This window comes from Leptosomus discolor, chromosome 2 (genome assembly GCF_034619465.1).
Source record: "Leptosomus discolor isolate bLepDis1 chromosome 2, bLepDis1.hap2, whole genome shotgun sequence".
NCBI lineage: Eukaryota > Metazoa > Chordata > Aves > Leptosomiformes > Leptosomidae > Leptosomus > Leptosomus discolor.
Genome location: NC_141392.1, coordinates 72,681,653 through 72,701,516, shown reverse-complemented (window position 1 = coordinate 72,701,516; position 19,864 = coordinate 72,681,653). Strand labels below are relative to the sequence as shown.

General features: G+C 39.9%; 1 protein-coding gene across 1 annotated transcript in view; it reads right to left on the bottom strand.

The window, feature by feature from the left end:
- ROS1 (ROS proto-oncogene 1, receptor tyrosine kinase) overlaps window positions 1–19,864 on the bottom strand; it is a 75,271-nt gene that overhangs the window by 8,415 nt on the left and 46,992 nt on the right. The window contains exons 32-43 of the mRNA XM_086461272.1: window positions 18,706–18,880; window positions 17,782–17,899; window positions 15,556–15,743; window positions 14,867–14,959; window positions 14,029–14,164; window positions 13,458–13,620; window positions 13,127–13,191; window positions 10,332–10,461; window positions 9,216–9,313; window positions 8,386–8,589; window positions 7,121–7,255; window positions 1,676–1,843 (exon numbers count right to left, since the gene is read on the bottom strand). Of these exons, the coding sequence (XP_086317398.1) occupies window positions 1,676–1,843; window positions 7,121–7,255; window positions 8,386–8,589; window positions 9,216–9,313; window positions 10,332–10,461; window positions 13,127–13,191; window positions 13,458–13,620; window positions 14,029–14,164; window positions 14,867–14,959; window positions 15,556–15,743; window positions 17,782–17,899; window positions 18,706–18,880 (1,673 nt within the window). The remainder of the gene's footprint in view (window positions 1–1,675; window positions 1,844–7,120; window positions 7,256–8,385; window positions 8,590–9,215; window positions 9,314–10,331; window positions 10,462–13,126; window positions 13,192–13,457; window positions 13,621–14,028; window positions 14,165–14,866; window positions 14,960–15,555; window positions 15,744–17,781; window positions 17,900–18,705; window positions 18,881–19,864) is intronic.

The window sequence follows — 19,864 nt, the reverse complement described above, 5'->3', positions numbered from 1 at the left end:
TCCAAAATCTAAGGCCTATTAGCTTGGACATAGCACCTAATTAATTGGCAGTATCCCTTTCCTGAGCTAATGCCAGGCTTAGGTTTGCGCCAGATTAACTGTTTCTTTCCTGAACTCCACTATTCAGAGTGAACACGCCCTTAAAGAAACTGGGAAATTACACCACATGCAAATACATAAAGCTTTTCATTATAGCATAAGGATGCAAAGTCAGCTGTTAAAAAACCATGAAATGATAGGTTACCAGTGCTGGCTTAATTAGGTCCCATCATGTCTTGATAAAGTTTTTGTATAAAGTCTTGTCATGACATATGAACATGTCATGCACAGACTGGATCTGACATAGAGAGAAATCACAATGGAGATAAACTGACATTTGTAAAGCTACACCAAATGATAAAGATGAGCAAAATATCAAATAGACTACCATTAACTGAGTATTGGATAATGCCAGTGAATTGAATACAGGTAGAATCCTGTAGAAAAATGACTATATAGTTGTGTAGTTGAATACTGCCTCATTCCTGGAATGCATCAGGAAGTTTTTTAGGAAATCACAAAATATTGATATATCAAAACTGTTTATGAAGCAGAGTGAGTTCCTAGTTCAATAACATTTTTGAAGGAAAAAAAAAAACAAACGAAATGAAAACAAAGCTGTCATATAGATTTTGCTTTTTTAGAATGGAAAGTGATTTTTACAGGAAATATTTTTCATTAGAAAACCATAGAATGCAAACAGGTTGAATTAAAAAAAAAACCCAAACAACAAACAACAACCTGTGAAATGAAAGTGAAATATTTCAACTGATAAAAACTTTTTTTGCAGATTTTCAGGTCACATTATTTACTAAGACTTCACTTTTTCTCAAGATTCAAACAGTAAGGAGCTACCGCAGGATGTGAAAAGCTTCTTGTTCTCACCCAGTCAGGATCTTCATTTCCATGTTTAGATGATTTGAATCACAGTTGCACAGTCAACTTCAAATTTAGCATTGTCTATTTTTTTTAATTCCTGTCTTCCCAGCCTTAATAATGTTCTTATATAATTGGGCTTTGTTGTGCCCCACGTCTTAAGTATATCTCCTGTAACATGACCTGGTTTTATCCATTCACAGTGTGCAGATCACAGGCATGATGTGACTCCTGGCTGGAGATATCACAGTTCAGACTAGGGTAAAGGCTGCCTTACATAGTTACCAAATTTATGCCTCACTTTGAGGCAACTACTGAACCAGTAGTCCTAAAGTAAGTGCCTAACTGCCATGTTTAGCTGATGGAAAGGAAGTAGATGCCTTTGAAATTGTAACAGATTTCCACCAAGAAGCCTTCTAAAGCTCTCCCGGCTGCACAAGGATCCTAGGCATTTACTTCAGCAGAACAGGGACATGAAGTATCAAAAATTTAGATGCAATCTGGATGCCTCTGTGAGGCAGGCTCGGTTGCAAACTTATAAGGGTCATTTTGCTTGGTAATCTCATATGTGCTTTATCTATGCATCGTACCTAATGACACCTAATGAATCTTCATAAGTTCATTATAAGAAAGGTAAATCTTTACTGTTCCCATTTTGTAGCAGACAGTTTAGGTAGTGACAAATGCAATCAAAAGAACTACTGAACACCACTCTGTTCCGAAGGAAGAGGCCATGGGGACAGCAGATGCTGGCCCAGACTCACCTTCAAAGGCTTGGTTGATGACTCCAGTTGCTGTCTCTTTGTCTTCAAGGTAGCGGATGACGGACAGTGGAGAGTGTCTTATCTCTTGCAGTTTGTCCTGAATATAAGAGAAAGTAGGTCTGTTGTGAGGTTCTTGGGCCCAGCATCTCGCCATTAAATCACATCTGGAAAAAAAAAAGGTTAAAATGCAAACATTAGAGATAAAAGAATCATTCAGATCAACAATTAGCATTAAATCATCTGGGAAGCAAGTTTGGCCTAGATTTTCAACTTCCAGAAACTTTATATGTGGTACAAAGTTTATCATCAGCTGCTGAGGGAAGAAGGCAGATTAAAGATCAGTTGTCACAAATACTGACAATGTTTTTAATTTTTCAAGGATGGATGTTTTTGATATTGGGAGTAGTTACAACTTTAAAAAAAAAAAAAAAGAAAAAGAAAACAAACATTTGCCATTAATATCTGCTTTCACTGAAGAAGTCACCAGTATTTTCCAAGAAAGGAGGCAAGGAGGTAATTCTCCCACAGGAAAAAAAAATAATCTAAACCCAGAAATTAACCTGAAGCTATCAGCTTATTTAACCCTCCTTCAACTCATACTACTGCAAATTCAGGGGAAGTTCAAGGCAAACCCTCCAGCACAGAGAGGGTTAATTTAGACTTCTGCCTCCAGACCAAAACAAATAGAAGTAAGTTTTCCCATCAAAGACAAAAATTGTACAAGTTTCCTCCAGGTGCAGGGATCCTAGCCCACCTTGTACAACACTATCTGTACCATTCAGTGGAAAACTGCCACTGCCCCTCCTGTTTGTCTAAAGGACAGGGCTGATTTATATTGCTTACTCTAGGTGAGCCCAGGCTGCGCAAACCCAAATCCTACAAAAGCCAGGGGGAGCCAGGCTGAAAACCAAAACACAGCCACCACCTGGACATGCTAAGTGATGGGATTGGAGAGAGGTCTTAGAGCCTCAAAACAGGAGAGCAGCATTTGAGCAGCCAGTGAAAGGCCGATTCAGGAAGCTGCTACTGGAATGCAGAGTATTCACCTCTAAGCCCTAAGTTCAAATCCTCCCCTGACAAACAGCCTCCCAAACCTGCTGCTATGTGACACCAGGCGTTACTGAGTTATGTGAAATGAATTGGTTCGCTCAGATCCTTGCTTATCCATCTTAAAAAGGAGATTGCTGTCCTTCACCACAATTGGGTATTTTACAAAACCCTTGGTGACAGGTGGGAGAAATCTCGACTTGTGATTTTTTCAATGATATTTTTCATTAAAATATTGGTGTTGGGTGAGAAACGTGAGTAGAAAAATTATTTCAGAACCACTTTTCATTGACTTGTATTGTGTGGTCTTGCAATCAGACAGAGTGATTCTGTTTTTCAAAAGGATCCAATGAAAACTTGAAAATTGATTTTAAGAATCTAAAAAGTGGTAATGACTTCCTAATGCTCTGAATCACTTCATCTGCTTACTTTCAGGTGTACTGGTTATTTAAGGCACTGGAAATATAGGTGGAAATTTTGGACTCAAAATTAAGCAAAAAACCTCTGGTTTTCCTTCGGCCGCCAGCAATGTGTCTGTCACATTGAATTTGAAAGCTGACCTTGGGTGCTGGAAGCCGAAAAATCTGCTTTCTGGTCATGCTGGTTGGTAGGACATCCAAGAAAAAAACACAAGTTCAGGTTAGCTCCTAGCTCCACCAGCTTAGCACTTGGATTCTCATGAGCAGAGCCTTATGCAAGACATAGCAATGTAGTAAAAGAGCTGACTGAGTATACTGCTCTTCTAGTGGAAAGGAAGCAACAGACAACCACAGGCTAACAGAGGGAAAAATAAACAGAAAATGATACGTAAGTCGTAGACTTATAGAATGGTTTGGGTTGGAAGGGACCTTAAAGACCACCTAGCTCCAACCCCCCTGCCATGGGCAGGGACACCTTCCACTAGACCAGGTTGCTCCAAGCCCCATCCAACCTGGCCTTGAACACTGCCAGGGAGCGGGCAGCCACAGCTTCTCTGGGCAACCTGTGCCTGTGCCTCACCAGCCTCATTGTAAAAAATTTCTTCCTAGTATCTAATCTAAATCTACCTTCATTTATGAAACAAGAACATGACAAATATGGATTCTGAATATTTTTGTATTCTTAAGACCAATCACTGTCTTTCTAAATAACTGATTTTTTATTGGACAGTCTGCTTTATAAAACCAATCAGTTTTGTTATTGAGTAGGGATAGTCATTGCTGCCAAAACATTCAGAATTGGAATTTTCTCATTTAAATTATGTTCCATATTCTTATCTCCTACATCAAATTACGCACTCGTTGGCTTAAAATATTAACACCAGATAGAACTGATATTGTTCACAAAGTATTTAATTCAGATGGGCTTTAGGTTTCTAATGACAAAAACTTTCATGGTGTATCAGAATACATCTACAAATTTTGCAGAGACAGCTATTTGTGGCATGATATTTAGCTTTCAAGGCATGTTGTGACACCCAAAGTTTTAAGTCACATGGTGTAAACTTTCACTAGCCCAGTAATACATCAGCATGAGACCAGTCCAGAGGGTGAAAGCCAGGTTAATATGCCAAGATGTACATGAATGACTGCTTGAGCACATTCCCATATTTTTTGGGAGCCAAACATGGGCTAGCAGATGGTACATCACTTCAGTATGAGGAAGAGATTCAGAGGATTCCTCTACTTCATGGGGAAAGTCTTTCAGGAAGAAATGAAAATTAACAGATCCAAACACAACATCATCTAAAGGTTTATACTAAATTTAAGAACTAGCCTGTACACCTAGATGTACAACTGCATACCTACACTTCACAACTGTGTTTTATCTGGGTGGAGCAACCGGTAACCTTATGTCCAATAGAGCTGCGTATGTGGGGCAGATAGAAATTTAAGAGCCTGGAAAACCAAAGAACTAATATTGAATATCCAATATTGGAGGCTGAAAGTGAACAACTCCTGAAATGCGCTTTAGTGCACAGAAGCTACAGGACATTATCAATTTTCTGTCACATGAGATGGAAAATATAATTGATGTGGGAATTTTCTTAGAAAAGGAGAAAATTTGTTGGGATGAAGAACAGCCCCTACTTTCATCTGATGCGCAATCCCTTCTTCTCTCCTACCCTCCAAATCCCTCCAGGGTGGCATTTCCAGACCAAATAGCAAAAACTCTTAGCTACCAAACTAAAGTTTCTTCCTCAAACTCCATTTTGTAACTTTGCATGCGAATGAGCATTTGGCGAAACCACAGCTTCAAGTCAGAAAGTGGCACCATGCTTGTACAAATTCTCCTGACTGTAACCCACAGCCTTTGAAAATCTATGTTAAATTAGCTCAGTTCAGTCCAAACCTTGGCATGCTCTTGCATGCAAGCCTCACACCCAGGTGGCTGTGCCGGATGTGCATCTCTGAATGTAAAAGTAACGCCATTCATACATCTAATTCATATTTCAATAAATGTTGCTCGTTTGTAGATCCCCAAGCCCCTTTTCCAATTCATTACCAAGATTTACACTTCTCTGGGGGAAAGCAGATGATTACTCCCTGGAGTAACATCTTGTGGAGGAGAGGGGGAGAATTTCTAATCCCTGACAAAAGAAAAGCACAATTCCGCTTCCCTAGTGCTTTTACACCCCAAGGTTTCTGTGTCAGCTCTACTTGCCCTTGCAGTATAAGCCTACCACAGATTCCTAAACACTTCTCAGCTGAAGTAGTTTGGCCTTTGAACTCTCTTCCTATCAGTGACGGTTTGTTTTGTCAAATGACAATGAGCAAGCCAAAGTGCCGAGGAGACAATTACTGACTGCTGATGTCCTGATGCAGGTTCAAAACCACAAGGAGGGAAGCAGGAATGTCAAGAATCCCAGCATGCCATTAATGACCTAGCAAAGTAGCAAAAAGCTATTTATGCTACTGACAGAAGCTGCATACAGGTGCTGAGTGTTCACCAAATGAGATAAAAGATGATACAAGAGTCTAAGAGCTCATTCAGCCCCTTGGCTTTCAAAAACTAGTTACTGCTATTAGGCCCCTATCCTACAAGTTACGACAGGCAGACCAGAGTTTAAGCCCTACCTGCTGTGCTAAATTTATGGTCTGGGGCTATAAAAATTACTTCAAGCAAAGTTTTCTTAATTCTCCTGAAGATCCAGTCACTGATTTTAAAGGCAACTTATGAACCTTTGTGTGAGCTTGGATATCAAACTAGTACGTGGAAATACATTACCTGCTATGCTCTTTTATTCACAGGACAGCTGTCAGGAATTTTTGAAGGAAATCTTTTCCAGCAGAAAATATTGAAACTGAAATTGCTTTGGGATTTCATTTGTTCTGTGATTTCCGATTTTCACTCTGTTCTTAAAATGAAATCCTAATCTCTTCAGTTCTTCAGTTCCTCCAAGTGCTAAAGCTTACTCTTTTTTTTATTGCTAATATGACGTTTCAGCTATACCTATATAATGATAAACAATCATCCTCTCTGGAACTCATAGCATGGTAATTGATATGAGACCTATCACAGAGATCTGGGCTTGCCAATCACAGAATTATTTTCAAGCCATTTCCTCAGTCCCAGGAGTAAGAATTGTGCACTTTAAGTAGCCTGTCCTTCCATTTGTAGGACCAGCTGTGTGCTGGTCAAGTGCATTGCTGTGACTGCTTATGCAGAGTGGGCCATATAGGAATTGAAGCATGAAATTAGACAATGCAGAGTGATCATTTGGCTCAGGTTCAACTTCCTCCTTTATACACTTCTGGCCAATATGGGTTTGATCCACTATATGTATTAATTTTACTCTTTTAATTGCAAGAAATTTTCAATTAAACCTGAATTTCGTGCTAAAGAGAAAAATGGAAATTGAAAACCTTGTTTATCCAGCTCAGCTAAAGACTAACCAGAAGTGCAGGCTCCCTTTTTGCTGTACTGCTTCAGCTTTTCTTATTGGTTTTTGTAAGAGTTATATCTGCAAAAAGAGCATGTTTTATTTTCTACATATGTTCTAATATTTCCTGCAGCTACCATTGAGAAAGCCAGTTACATCTGCTATCACAGGCACAAGGTGTACAGGGACCAGTAAATTCTTTCTTAAAGCCATCTTATCTTTTAAACAATGCCATCAGGCACTCTCAGTCTGTTACCACATTACTACAAGATTCATGCCCAAGACTGACTTCATATCGTCTCCAAAATCCTGTTTAAAAGACCAATATCCACCATTCAACTTCATCACTTAAGTTCTTGATGAATTAGTAGCAGGTTGGCAGCTACAAGCGCTAGCTGTTTTATCCAAAAAAAAAAAAGGAGGATGTTGAATTCTGCATGGGCATAAGTAACATTCAAAATGATGGCCACCTGGCAATAGCCTCTTGCTTCTTATAAATGTTATTAACAACACTTAAACAAAATTAACTTACAGGTCATCAGGACAATTGTTTGGAGATTCAAGCCTTCCTCCTGATCGTACATAGTGTAAAACTTCCGTATTGGAGAAACCTGGATATGGTTGTTGACCCAAAGTTAATATTTCCCACATTAAGACTCCAAAAGCCCTAAGAAACACCAACAAAAAAACGCAATTACTGTAGTCATCATGAACAATCTCCCTTCAACAGTTAAAACATCTGTAACCTAAGAATAAGACTCAGTTAGAAAAATCAGGTGTAAGAAGTTTTAATTTTTTGTGAAACAATTCAAATGTCCTTAAGTCAACCTCTGGAATAGCTAAAATAAATGCACAGAAGTGACACACTTTACCAGACTCGCTGAGGTGTAGCTTAGAAGACATTGAGTGCCCACAGCTTCCCTGGGCAACACTCTCTGATTGAGCACGTCCTCACTTAAACAAGTGTTTAGAAATCTCTAGAGGTGTTGTTGAAATGGAGAGACACAAGTTCTCCTAAGCACCACTCACAAAGCAATCACCACCTCATTTGGTTTGGCACAGAGCACTAAGTGTCTTGCTTAGATAAATATAAGAGTGGCAGCCAAATGGATGAACTGCAGGGGTTGAGGACTTGGACAACATTGGTGGGCTGTAGTCTACCATGAGTATCTATAGCTACCAAAATCTAAACTTGTGTGAATCTCAGGTTTAACGGACCTGGTTTGATTCGGCTTTTTCCATGCCTCCTGAGAACAGCTCTCTGCTTCTTCACTATGAACTCAAACCTGCCCAAATACACACTTTAAGTAAACCTCCACAGCAAAGTACTATGACCTTCTGCTGATGATGCTGAGAAATTTGGACTTCAAAATAAAGAAGTCACCAGAAGAGGCTGAAATGATAAGGGGAAAGTATTTGGCTGTAGGAAGGAAATGTCAATTAACCTAATGGAAAACAAAATGGAACAGCATGCGGGCAGTCAATTCACTGCCCAATCAAGCAAAAACCACATTGTGGGCCTAGTACAAAATTGTTTGATTGAGTGACATTAGTTCTTTCCAGCCAGAAACAAAAGCTAATGCTCAAAATATTAAGAAATATATCCACGCAGGTACTGTTGTGGTGCCAAACTTTTCATTAGCTCATTAAAATATCGCTTAGGAGGAAATCTGCCTTAGTCTAAAAATTATTAGAGATGACAATATGCAACTTTATCATTCCTCCTGTAAACCAGTACTTTCTTGATGTGGGATTTAGTATGATTATTCCCACAGCTGTGAGGCTGCTATAACTCACCAGACATCAGAGCGATTTGTAAAGACACCATCAATGAGGCTTTCAGGAGCCATCCATCTGACAGGGAGTAGGCCTTCTCCTCTTTTCCTGTAATAATCACTTTTATAGATATCTCTAGCAAGTCCAAAATCGCCAATCTTTACCACCCGGGAGGAGCTCTCATATTCCTTCTCAGACACAAGGCAGTTGCGAGCAGCCAGGTCCCTGATTTGTAAGGCAGGAACAAGAGGATGGCGTTAACATTGCAGAATAACTCAGGTCAGAAAACACCTCTGGAAGTCATCTGGTTCAACCCTTTCTTCAGAGCAGTGCCAACCTCGAGGTCTGATCAAGTGTCATAGGACCTCACCTAGTTAAATTTTGCATATCTTCAAGGCTGGAGATGGCACAGCCCCTCTGGACAACCTGTTCCAGTGATTGACCCTGCACATTGTAAAAAATATTATCTAATTTCCCTTGCTGTAACTTATGCCTATTGCTACTCATCTTTTCCCTATGCACCTCTGAGAAAACTCTGACTCTGTGTCGTCTAGCTACCCATTAGGCAGATGAAGACAGTAAATGGATCTCCCCACTTGCTTTTCTCTTTGTTGCACAGGATATGATTCTTGCCTAGGGTGCAAAGAGTCCTGGATTCAGATCTTAGAGTAGCCCACCATTTTGTGAGAGAACTGTAGGTGATTTTCAGCAGAAAAGCATTAAATCTTACTACAGTGTTTTCACCTTCCCTGTTACATTGTGACATCTTTCTGGACAATTTTTCCCATGCAAGATAATTAGTCCTGATATTGTGGGTAAACTTTGGAATGCTAAAGAAATAATTTCTATACCTGTGTATAAAATGCATTTTCTCTAAATAGACACAGCCTTTGCAAATATCCAAACATATATCCAAGAGGTCAATCACTGTCAGTAAGGGACTCTGGAGCTACGAGAAACAAAGAGAAGTTAGCCATGTCCTCTAGCTTTACAAACTCAGAATGAAAACCTCCCTATGTTTCCTCATTTGAAATGTATAGAATTTTTCCAAAACATGCAAAGCACAGGTGCAACATCTCTGTATGTCGATAGAGCTATGCTAATTACTGGCAGGGTAAACAGCCAAATCACTCCACTGCAAAGCAGGTGAACACATTCTGTTCTTTGATTTGGGGCTAAGAATGTTCTGGAAATTTCAGAATTGTTTCTTCACTACAGTGGAAGAAATGGGATCCTGAAAATTTCCTCCCATTATCAGATCAGGTTTGCTTGCTTCTGTATTAATCAGTATAATGTATTATCCTAGTAGAAAACATGTATATACATTTCAGTAGAATTCAGTACTGACTGTGGATTTGATCCGATCGTGTAAATGAACAAGACAATTTTATAATGCTACACAATTTCAGCGTCGAGTCCTTTTGACCTACAATCCTACCATCCATATTCTTAATCTGCTTGTTAACCATGGAAAAATATTTACTTAAAGACATTTATTCTTTATTCTTTTCTCCTCTTTCCCTCTAAAGAATTTGAGGGTACAGGCACAGGGACAGTATCTTCTTATACACCTGGAGTATGTTTACCACATTAAGGATTCTGCTGCTATTCAAAGACAAAAAAGAAAACCCTATGAGGCCTAGTAGACTAGATACATGAGCACCACTATTTATGATCACTTTTCAAAGGACTGCTCATGGTATTCACAGAGAGAAACTCATCAGACACCTCATGATGGAAAACACAATTTTGATCAGTGGTGTAATGACATTCAGTCTTCTTCACAGCAGCTCTGAATTCAAGGTTAGCACTCAACATTGAGGACCCAGGGTGTTAGGGAAAAGACGGGTCAGACCTTGCAGGTACAGAAACAGCTGAAAATCAGCATGGCCTTTGAGAAAGGGGAAAACTGAGAATCTGTGAGCAGTTACAGGTTAAAAATGTAAGTTTCATGGTCTTTACCCTACCTGTTGTTTTCTGGCTCCTCGTAAATAGATAAGTAGATCCCCTCCTTCCATCAGCTCCAGTATAAGGTACTGAGGTTCATTTAACAGGCACACACCAAGCAATTTCAGAATGTGGGGGTGATCAAATTTACTAAAGAGAAGGAAATGACTGTAAGATTACATATGAGAAATCCAGCTGGTTGATAGCTAATAAAGTGTATATAGCTGCAAGCAATGAATGAGTAGTTTGGTCTTTACAATCCTGCCTTTACAAACAACATGATCTAGTAACTCACAGTGCCTGGATTTGCTCAGCCATGGGGAGAGTTCAGGGACATCTTTTCAAAACACAGGTTTACACTGTATTTTGACAGGCACTCTAATGCATGCATGCCTATTAAAAGCACACTTCATCATATTTGCCACCTGTACATTAAAGGTATCTATATTATTTTAATAGAGTACTTTTACTACTGTATTCCCAGTAGAATTGCTGATTCAGAGAAATGCACAGAGAAAGATAAAAGCACAAGGTGTAACATTATTTTCACTATTCAGAGAACAGTTTCCCACAGTACTCTTTCGAGAGAAACAAAATATGCAGAAGGAATACTGGCAGATACGCTAGTAGTTGGCTGTGTGTGTCCAAAAAGATAGGCATTACCACGGAGCAATCAGCACACTCAGATCTAGAGCTTTTCAAAGAATGAAAAATATTTATTGCTTCTGTCAGTGTCCATGTTTTTACAGTTGCATTTCTTGTGTTAGAAAATGGTTTTCCCTTTGCACTGCTATGTGAAAAGACTTGCACCAGCCATCAGAAAATCTTGACTCTGTTGAGGGAACTGGTGGTGTCCAAAATGCTGTCAAATGCACCAAAGTAAACAAACAAATAAAACAGAGGGACATTTTCCTTCTAACCTCTTTCAATTCACATAACCTGAGGTGTGGGTAAAGACTCTAGCAAAAAGTGTGATTTCAAATTTGACAGCTCCCTCTGGCCCATAGCACATACCTCTCAATCAGAGAAATTTTGGCGCTCTCAAGAACAAAAAGAGGGGAAGGAGCATCTGGCACCGTCCTTACAGCTCACACAGCCCTTTCTCCACTGAGCTGTCATTCCTCACTTCCCAAGTGATGGGATACACCCAAGAATTTGCTACATATATTTGTACACAAATGACTCACCAATAACCAATACCAAATTACTTTGAAATACAGGCAACTCAATTTCCTCATTGTTGCATAGCAATGGGAAAAATAATAGAAGAAAAAAATAGGCCTTGCATAGCTGGGACAGTATGTATAACACTACAACCCAAATTTTAATGAACATCCAAAAAAGCAAGCAAAATAAAAGTTGCATATAAGTATCTAACATCAAGGTTTGTAAACGATCAGGTCCACTTATTTTTCCTTTGTGCCCTTGGTTTTATTTACAAGATCTCACAGATGAACCTAAAGAAAAACCATTAAGCCCTCCATGAGGGAACTAAATAATCTTTTTTTCACATTAAAAAAATTAAATATTTAAAGTGTATAAAACATAAGGCGTTTTTTTGTTATTTGTTAATGAGTGCTGGCAATATATAATATTTAACCTTTTCTATTCTTTTCATTTCTGTATCTCATTTTATTGCTGTACATATGGGCCCACGTCAGTGTTTATATTTAAATGTAATAATTTCCAATTTATACATATTATAATTATTTTATAATATTTATAAATATTTCCATATTCTATATATTTTTCCAGGAGTTACGGTTTTTGGATTGTTATCTGCAACAAGAAAGCAGAATTGGAGAAGCTTCAGAGACTTTAACTATGAGTACACACAATTTCCACACTACACAGAAAAGACCTTAACTGGTTTTATGACAGCTAGGTAGGCTGAAAATAGATTGTAGGAAGTTTGCACATGACACTTACTCTTCGTCATTAATGTACACTTTAATGTCATGGTTGCAATTTGGCATTCATGAGCCTCTTACCTCATTCAACGTACAGTGTGTTGAAAAAGTTAGGCAAAAAATGCAATTTTTTTTTTTAGATACGTAAATACAAAAAAGAATGCTGTGAAAACCAATTTCAAATTTAGTAACATCATGTTTTCTGTACAGGGTACAAACCCCTTCATTTTTCAAAAGACGCTTCTAATTCTGGACTCATGAAATAGAAGTCAGAGAAGTGCATCTGAAAACTAAACCACTCTCAGTCTTATGTTACCAGCTGAAAACTTCAGGTGAACTTCTACTTATTTCTGTGGACACTCTGGAAAACCAGGTTACTAGCTGACACACAGACCTTTCTACGTGAAATTCTCGCACTGGTGACAGACACATTACTTTTTTAAGTCTACCTCGATAGAAGGGGTATATGGCAGCCTCTAGTGGTAAGTATGCACATTTTTAAAAAGCAATTTCCACAGTAAATTGAAATTTCAAGGCATTAACTTGTTTTGATATGTTTATTTTGGTAAAATAGAATTAGCCAAATGTTGATCAATTGCCTTTAGCAACTAACTTAGTTTTAGGGAAGTAAAGATACTGAAATACATTAGTCCAAACCCCAATAAATCCATGACATGTGCATACTGAATTTGCAGTCAGTATCTTGAACTTTGCTAATCAGCTTTATAGATTGTTTTCGTAAGATTGATCAGTAGTGATTTAATTTTTTAGCAGAAACAGGAGAACACCCCTGAAATGCCACAGCAACTTCCTAAGAGAAAAGTGTTGCTTTCATTCCTCTTCAAGGCTACCAACCTCACATGCTAGTGGCTTTGAAGTGTGCCCAGTGGCAAAGCTGTTCCTACCTCATTAGGTGTGCCTCCTTCAAGAATTCACTTTTCTCACGGTCTGTCGCACCCTTCTTCAGAGTCTGCTCAACAGAAAGCAAAAGTGCAATAGCACTTTGGTCACTACCACCACTATCACATAGCACTTAAGTAAAGGAATCAGACACAGACATGGCCTTAAATATACATTATTTTGCAGCAATAATTACAAAGAGATAGGCTCAGCGTGCAATAAATACTGCAAGGAAATGCTCAGATCTGTCAACTCCTGTTTCTGTGGTATAATGTCTGAGCCAAATCTCTGTGCCCATCCCATTCTGTTGCCAGAGAAATACACAGCTGCGATTACCTTGACTGCTACTTTGGATTCTCCACTTCCGTCCACCAGGATGTCTACTGCAGTGCCTTCATACACCTCTCCAAATGCTCCGCTTCCCAACAATTTGTGTAAGTTCAGTTTGTGCCGAGGGAAAGCTGGCAATGATTCAATCTCTGCTTGAGAAGGAAGTGTGCTACAAAACAGCAATACTAGTCATTTGTTCATACCTAAGAATGGTTGAAATGTTATTAAAATTCTTCCTCAAATGAATTTGGTACAATTTGTCTCATCAGTTACACTTAAGTGGAACTCAAGTGAAGCCTGGAAGCTATTGGTAAACACCAGGTCTTCTTCCTTCCCTGTGCACTTGTGTTTCTTGCCAACATGAGAGTGCCATGTGGGCTAGGGGAGATCCAGACCAGGGTGCACACCAGAGAGCCAACATGGCAGGGCATACTTAAGAGTAGACCTGCCCTGCAGTGCAGATGTAGCTCTTAACTCCACCTTGAGGTGTCAGGGATGAGTGCACTGATGAAAACCACTCCAGGGAAACCCCCTTAGATGTTTTTGTCCTGAAAATACATTTGCTCCAAGGACATACCTCACAGCATAACAGGCATTGGCTAGTCCCACTGTCTCAGCTGTCCACCTGAGTTGAGCTAGTTCTTTATCTTCCTTGATAAACACTACCTGTCCAGGCAAGGCCTGTTTTCTGGATTTCCATCTTTGGTGCCATACTGGAACAGAAAATCAGACCGTCAGATATATCAGTCTGAGAGCACCCTAGCGTGCGAGCAGGCTGAAAGGCTACAGATTTTTTGTTATTCTGTTCAACACGACCCCCCAGCAGCTCATCTAAGCAAGACATTTCCATATGGCCACCACCTTTTTCCTACAAAACACAGACAACTGCTCCTTGAGCAGAGAAATCATTCAAGCATCCACTTCTGTATGTGGCAAAACCCAAGCCTGAAGAGCTGCTGCTGTATCGCAGGGAGAGGATGAGGAGTGAAGAGGGCAGGACCACCACATGTGGACATCTACATCCTTTCTTCAGGGACAAAGCTTAAGAGGAAAAAAACGGGACCCTTTAGTGAACGAATGCAGTACCCAACCTAAGAATTATAAGGTACAAGTTTTTATAAGGATACACAGGAACATCAGACTTCCTTCAGCATTCCTGCACCCTCCCTGCAGGGAACCAACAGCAAGAGGTACCTGAGGGTGGAGTGAATCAGTATCCTGTCCTTGATATTGAAAACATAACCAGACATCCCTAGGGCCCCAAAGAATGAGAATATACAAATTCCTGCTGGCTCTCACCCTGGGAATTGTTCAGCATTTCCTTAAACCTGGAAACAAATCATCTCCCACCATCTGAACTGCCTTTTACTGAGGCCTTGTGAAACAAGTAAGTGCAAAAAACCTTAGCCACATACCAAAACCAAATAACATGACCACAGTCAAGCCCAGCACAACAACTCCAATCACAGCAGCAATAGCAATGATGGTGTCTGGGGAGATCATAGTATCTGTTAAATAGAAGGGGAAAATTGGTTAATGATGACAACCCTTGAGCTGCCTTGCTGTGTAAAGTCTTCCTCTGCACACAGCTCTCTTGCAGGCTGTATGGCTTGTAAGCTACATTTGGTCAGACTAACCCTCCTTCCCCAGCTCTGGGCCATTCCTGTGGTGATGACCTACTGTGCATGTGGAAAGACAAAATGCTGAACCATTTGATCACTGAAGGTGGGATTTTCAAAAACAGCCACAGAATGCAGGTCTAACGTTCTGGCTGAAAGCAAGAAGTAGTCCTCACATCCTTACACATTGTGGGAGCTTGCGTTTATTTCAAGAATCATACCATAATGCAAACTGCAGGGCCACAGAGACAAACCTGTATAAATGGGCAGAAGCAAATTTCAGGCCCACTGTTCCGTGCAAAAGAGCCTGGATGAGCACTAGCAACATGGGTCACCATATAAATATCACCATTTGTTACCTCTTAAACACATTACTTTACCTGTGCAATAACATCACTGTTAGAATAGCAGGTCTCTCTTCATAAATTGGTATGAGTATTCTAAATAAAAACTTGATTAACAGAGTGAGAAAGTACGGGACATACCTTCACCCAAAATTATATCCTTGCTTGCGTCACTGTATTCACCAAGTCCCAGCACATTTGCAGCTGCTGCTCTGAACTGGAAAGTTCCTACTAAGTTCTTGGCCTTCCATGTGCAAATACTGGCACAGGAGCCATTGTAAACCACCTCCCACATGGACTGTGCTTTGCTGCTGTTGTCAGACTGCTTCCTGCAACCGGCACAGCAAAATGACACAGGTATGTCATTAACGCAGTAAGGGCAGTTTACTGCTTCCCCTCCCCTGTTCTTTGCTTCAGTTCCATGGCCTTCACAACATCTGTCTGCCTGCATGAAAGCTCAATCTGGTAGTGGGGTTTTGGCTATGGAGCAGAAAATTGTACCATGCCATTTCAGCAATGCAAGGAATCACACATCTTTAACTTGGCATTGGAAAAGAAATGTTAGAACGTTTTACACATAAAAAGCTCCAGCACTCTTTCACCTGTTTCAGTGTACATCTCAGAGCCAAGATTTCAAAACCTTCTTATTTAGCTTTCAGAAAAAATTAAACATTTATTGTTGCGTCCTGTTAGAGATTTTTGCTTTCCTGGGCCCAGAGTAATTCAGTGGCTCTTGTGCATCAGGTTTCACAAGCTAAACAGGAAGCAAGTCATTGGCAGTGAAGACACAATTCTTTAGCTAGCCAGTTTCCCATAGTATCTGCTGACTGCTGGGTATTATTTCTTCCTTTCCCCATTGGACTGAGATTGATTGCTCACAATAAATTCAGAACTGATTATTCACCAACCAAAAGAAGACCATGTATTTAAACTTGAAAGGCCATACCTGAAATATCATTTCATGTCACACAAGACCATAATATTTCATGCGAAATAACCTTCAAGAGCATGTCAATCATTCTCCTAACACACTTTAATGCAGAAAAGTGGTCAAACACTTCTAAACCAGAAAGACATGGGAAAACTACATGTTCATGTCTTTGCTGTGTACAGCTGCAAGAGCTGTGTGAAAAAGCGCTATGGAAATATTTTCTAAAATGTTATGCAATTGACCTAACATTTTTCTGCCTGGTATGAAAGGACCATGAGGCTCAAAGCGAAACTGTTAAAAACATCAGCATGCACACATTCAAACTGCAGGAGAAAAGCTTATTTCATTAAAAAAAACTTCAACACTTCAGTGATGCATTATGATTCCAGAGATGAATAAGAAGCTGGAGCTTGGAGAACACAGTGGCTAATGCACAGCCCTGACACAGGTCAAGGAACCATCCACAGCAAGCCAGGTACAAGCTGGATATTGGCATAACAAAATTATTGTGGTCTCATAGCATGCAGGTCAGTGCTGCTGTATGCTCACAGAACTGTATGGAGGAAGCTTACAGCACCAGGAAAATATGTCTGGGTGAAAACTTATATAGGTAAAGTATGCCCAGCTCCACAGTGCTGTCAGTCCTTAGCTTTCATAAGCACAGAGTTAACTGAGGAGAAAGAAATAATAGCTGTTTAATAAAATTGTTTCCCTCCATCAATCCTGATTTCAAACCATGCCATAAGAATATCTCAGAAGATGGACTCGCCTCATTTTTAAATAATGCATTAATTAAGCCTTGCACAGACTGCCTTAAGCAGACTCTTCCAGAGTCATGGTCAGAAAACAAGAAGCCTCAAAGTCACTGCCCACAGCAATATACTCAAAACTGTCCATTCAACATTTCCAATGCCAGTGCAGGAATAAGTATGAATTGATACTCTATAGATGCCTAATGAGGTGATGTGTATAGTCTCAGCAATCTCTATTTGATGACAGAGCACTTTAAAAATTATTTAGTCATCCCATGCCACTGGGAATACCTTATGACTTTTTCTGGCAACTTTACAACGTCGTTTCACGAGTCCTCTGAACACTAAGATATTTCTACATGTATTTTAGTCAAAAATACATACTGCATGCTTGAAATTTGTGATCTGAAAATATCTCCAAAGCTTCTTCTAATTCACCAACACATATCCAAATACATTCCTGTATTTGAGGGTTGGTCTGGAAATGCCACTAGTGTATATTTTCTTCTAAGTTTTCCAGGAATATCTGGAAATGATGGCTACCTAGTTTACACATGAAAGAGATCCCATGAGAAGGGCCATTTGCATCATAGATATTTCACTCTTCCCATCAGAGCCAAACTGAAAGCCCCTGCACACTCTGGGCTGTTCCCTACGGGAAGAGTGCCGGCACACATAGCTTACCTGCTTTCTAAGATGTAGTAGGTCAGGTTGCTTCCATTGTCATCAGCCTTTTCCCACTGTACAGAGTCTTTAATGTCTTCTGCTCTTTTTGGAGTTCCTGGCTTACTGGGAACACCAGCTTAGGCCAACCGGGGGAAGAAACAGAATGTTTAAAATGTGTTTCATAGAATCATAGAATCATTCAGGTTGGAAAAGACCTTTTGGATCATCGAGTCCAACCATCAACCCTACCCTACCAAGCACACCCCTAAACCATATCTCCAAGCACCACATCTAAACGACCTTTAAACACATCAAGGGATGATGACTCAACCACCTCCCTGGGCAGCCTATTCCAACATCTGACAACCTTTTCAGTGAAAAATTTTTTCCTAATGTCAAGCCTAAACCTACCCTGGTGCAGCTTCAGTCCGTTCCCTCTTGTTCTATCATTAATCATCTGGGAGACCAGCACCTACCTCTCTAACCTACCTCTCTAACTCTCTTGTTTATAGCAAGAAAAAGGGCTAACGGACACAGAGAAAAATTTAGATGTACACATGGGTGTTTAGACATCAGAAAGGATGGAGGATCTCTATCAATAATCCCCGTGGAGAATGAATCTTTGGCCTTTTCTTTGCAATGGAGAAATTTCAAAATTTTCATTCACGTGCAGCCTTTCATCAGGAGTTATGAGTTCACATGCATACAGGCATTTCAATTCAGTTTCCCTTACTCTTTTTTTTCTGCTCTACTTGGAAATGAACCTAATTTCTTTCCCCTATTACTTTTGCAGGTATGGTATTTTTTTTATTTTTCAAACACACATAACTATTGGCTCTTAGTATCAGAAAATTGCCTGCTAAACTTTGCAAAACATAGTATTTGAATATTCATGTCCTGAAAATAGTCTTAAATTCTTGTTACCTTACATTAAATGCTTACCTGTAGTTTTAAAGCTTGTTGAAGAGGAAGTGCTTTTTGCTCCTGTAACATAAACTACTGTTACTCTTACAAAGTAGTTGGTTGAAGGAAGCATTCCTGTGAGATTGCATGTGTAAACAAGATCTGCTGTGCATGTAGTACTTGCAGGAGAAAAGCAGTCACTTTTTGTTTGCCACTAGAAAAATAAAATATCATAGTGGTCAACTTTCTTGCTCTGCTGAAAGTGTGTCACAGTTCTATTCCTGGGTAGGTTAACTACCTTGCAACCTTTTAATATCGTAGTGGAGAGATTATGCACGTGTTGGTTCAATCACGGGACTTTGTCCTCTCAGAGACCAAGGACAAAAAACCTGGGTTTTTTCTTTGTTTTTAGGAGACCTACAAGTCTTGGCAGCCACAAAGGACAACAGATTAAGTGACCCTTTTGCACAGCCAAAAGGATCCTTCCCCTTGCTTATCTCTGTGCAGCTTGTATTTCTGGATCACCGTGACATGCCCATGAGTTCAGCTTGCCATGATGCAACTGAAAAAAGGCAGTTTAGTGGAAATGTGCTATGACATTTGTTTTAGGGCAGAGAAATATTTGGTGTAGGCATAATGGATCTGATTATCTATATGAAGGAATCTACGTGATCCAGTTTACCACATGACTTTTTCTGTGTCCAGTGGACCGGACATTAAAAACTGAAGCTTCCATCCGTGCTGCTGTCATTGCAGCGTTTACTTCTACAGTCCGCACTACCTGACCTGTTTTTCTCTCTGGCATTTTCTCCGAACTTCTATCACAGGAAAACGAAATTCAGATATTAGGTTGTAGCTGACATTTAATGCTTAAACCCCTTTTCTTCTCTTCCGTGTGCAGAGCAGACATAGGAGTTTTAGCTACAAGCCAGGCTGGGAAAGGACAGTGAGGAAAAAGGGAGGGCACTCTACTGAAACAGAAGAACCTGCAGGAATTCTGGTGGGGTCATCCAGGATGTCCTTTGACACTATGGAGTATTAAATGCTACAGCTGCACTCCCCCTTGTTCCTGGCAAACACTGCCTCCATCCTGCCCCTTCTGAGCCACTAAGACTGACATCACCATGCCCAAATTATCCACTGAGTCTCTTCATACACTTCCTGCCACTCTGTCTTGCTCACCAGGACAGACAGGGTT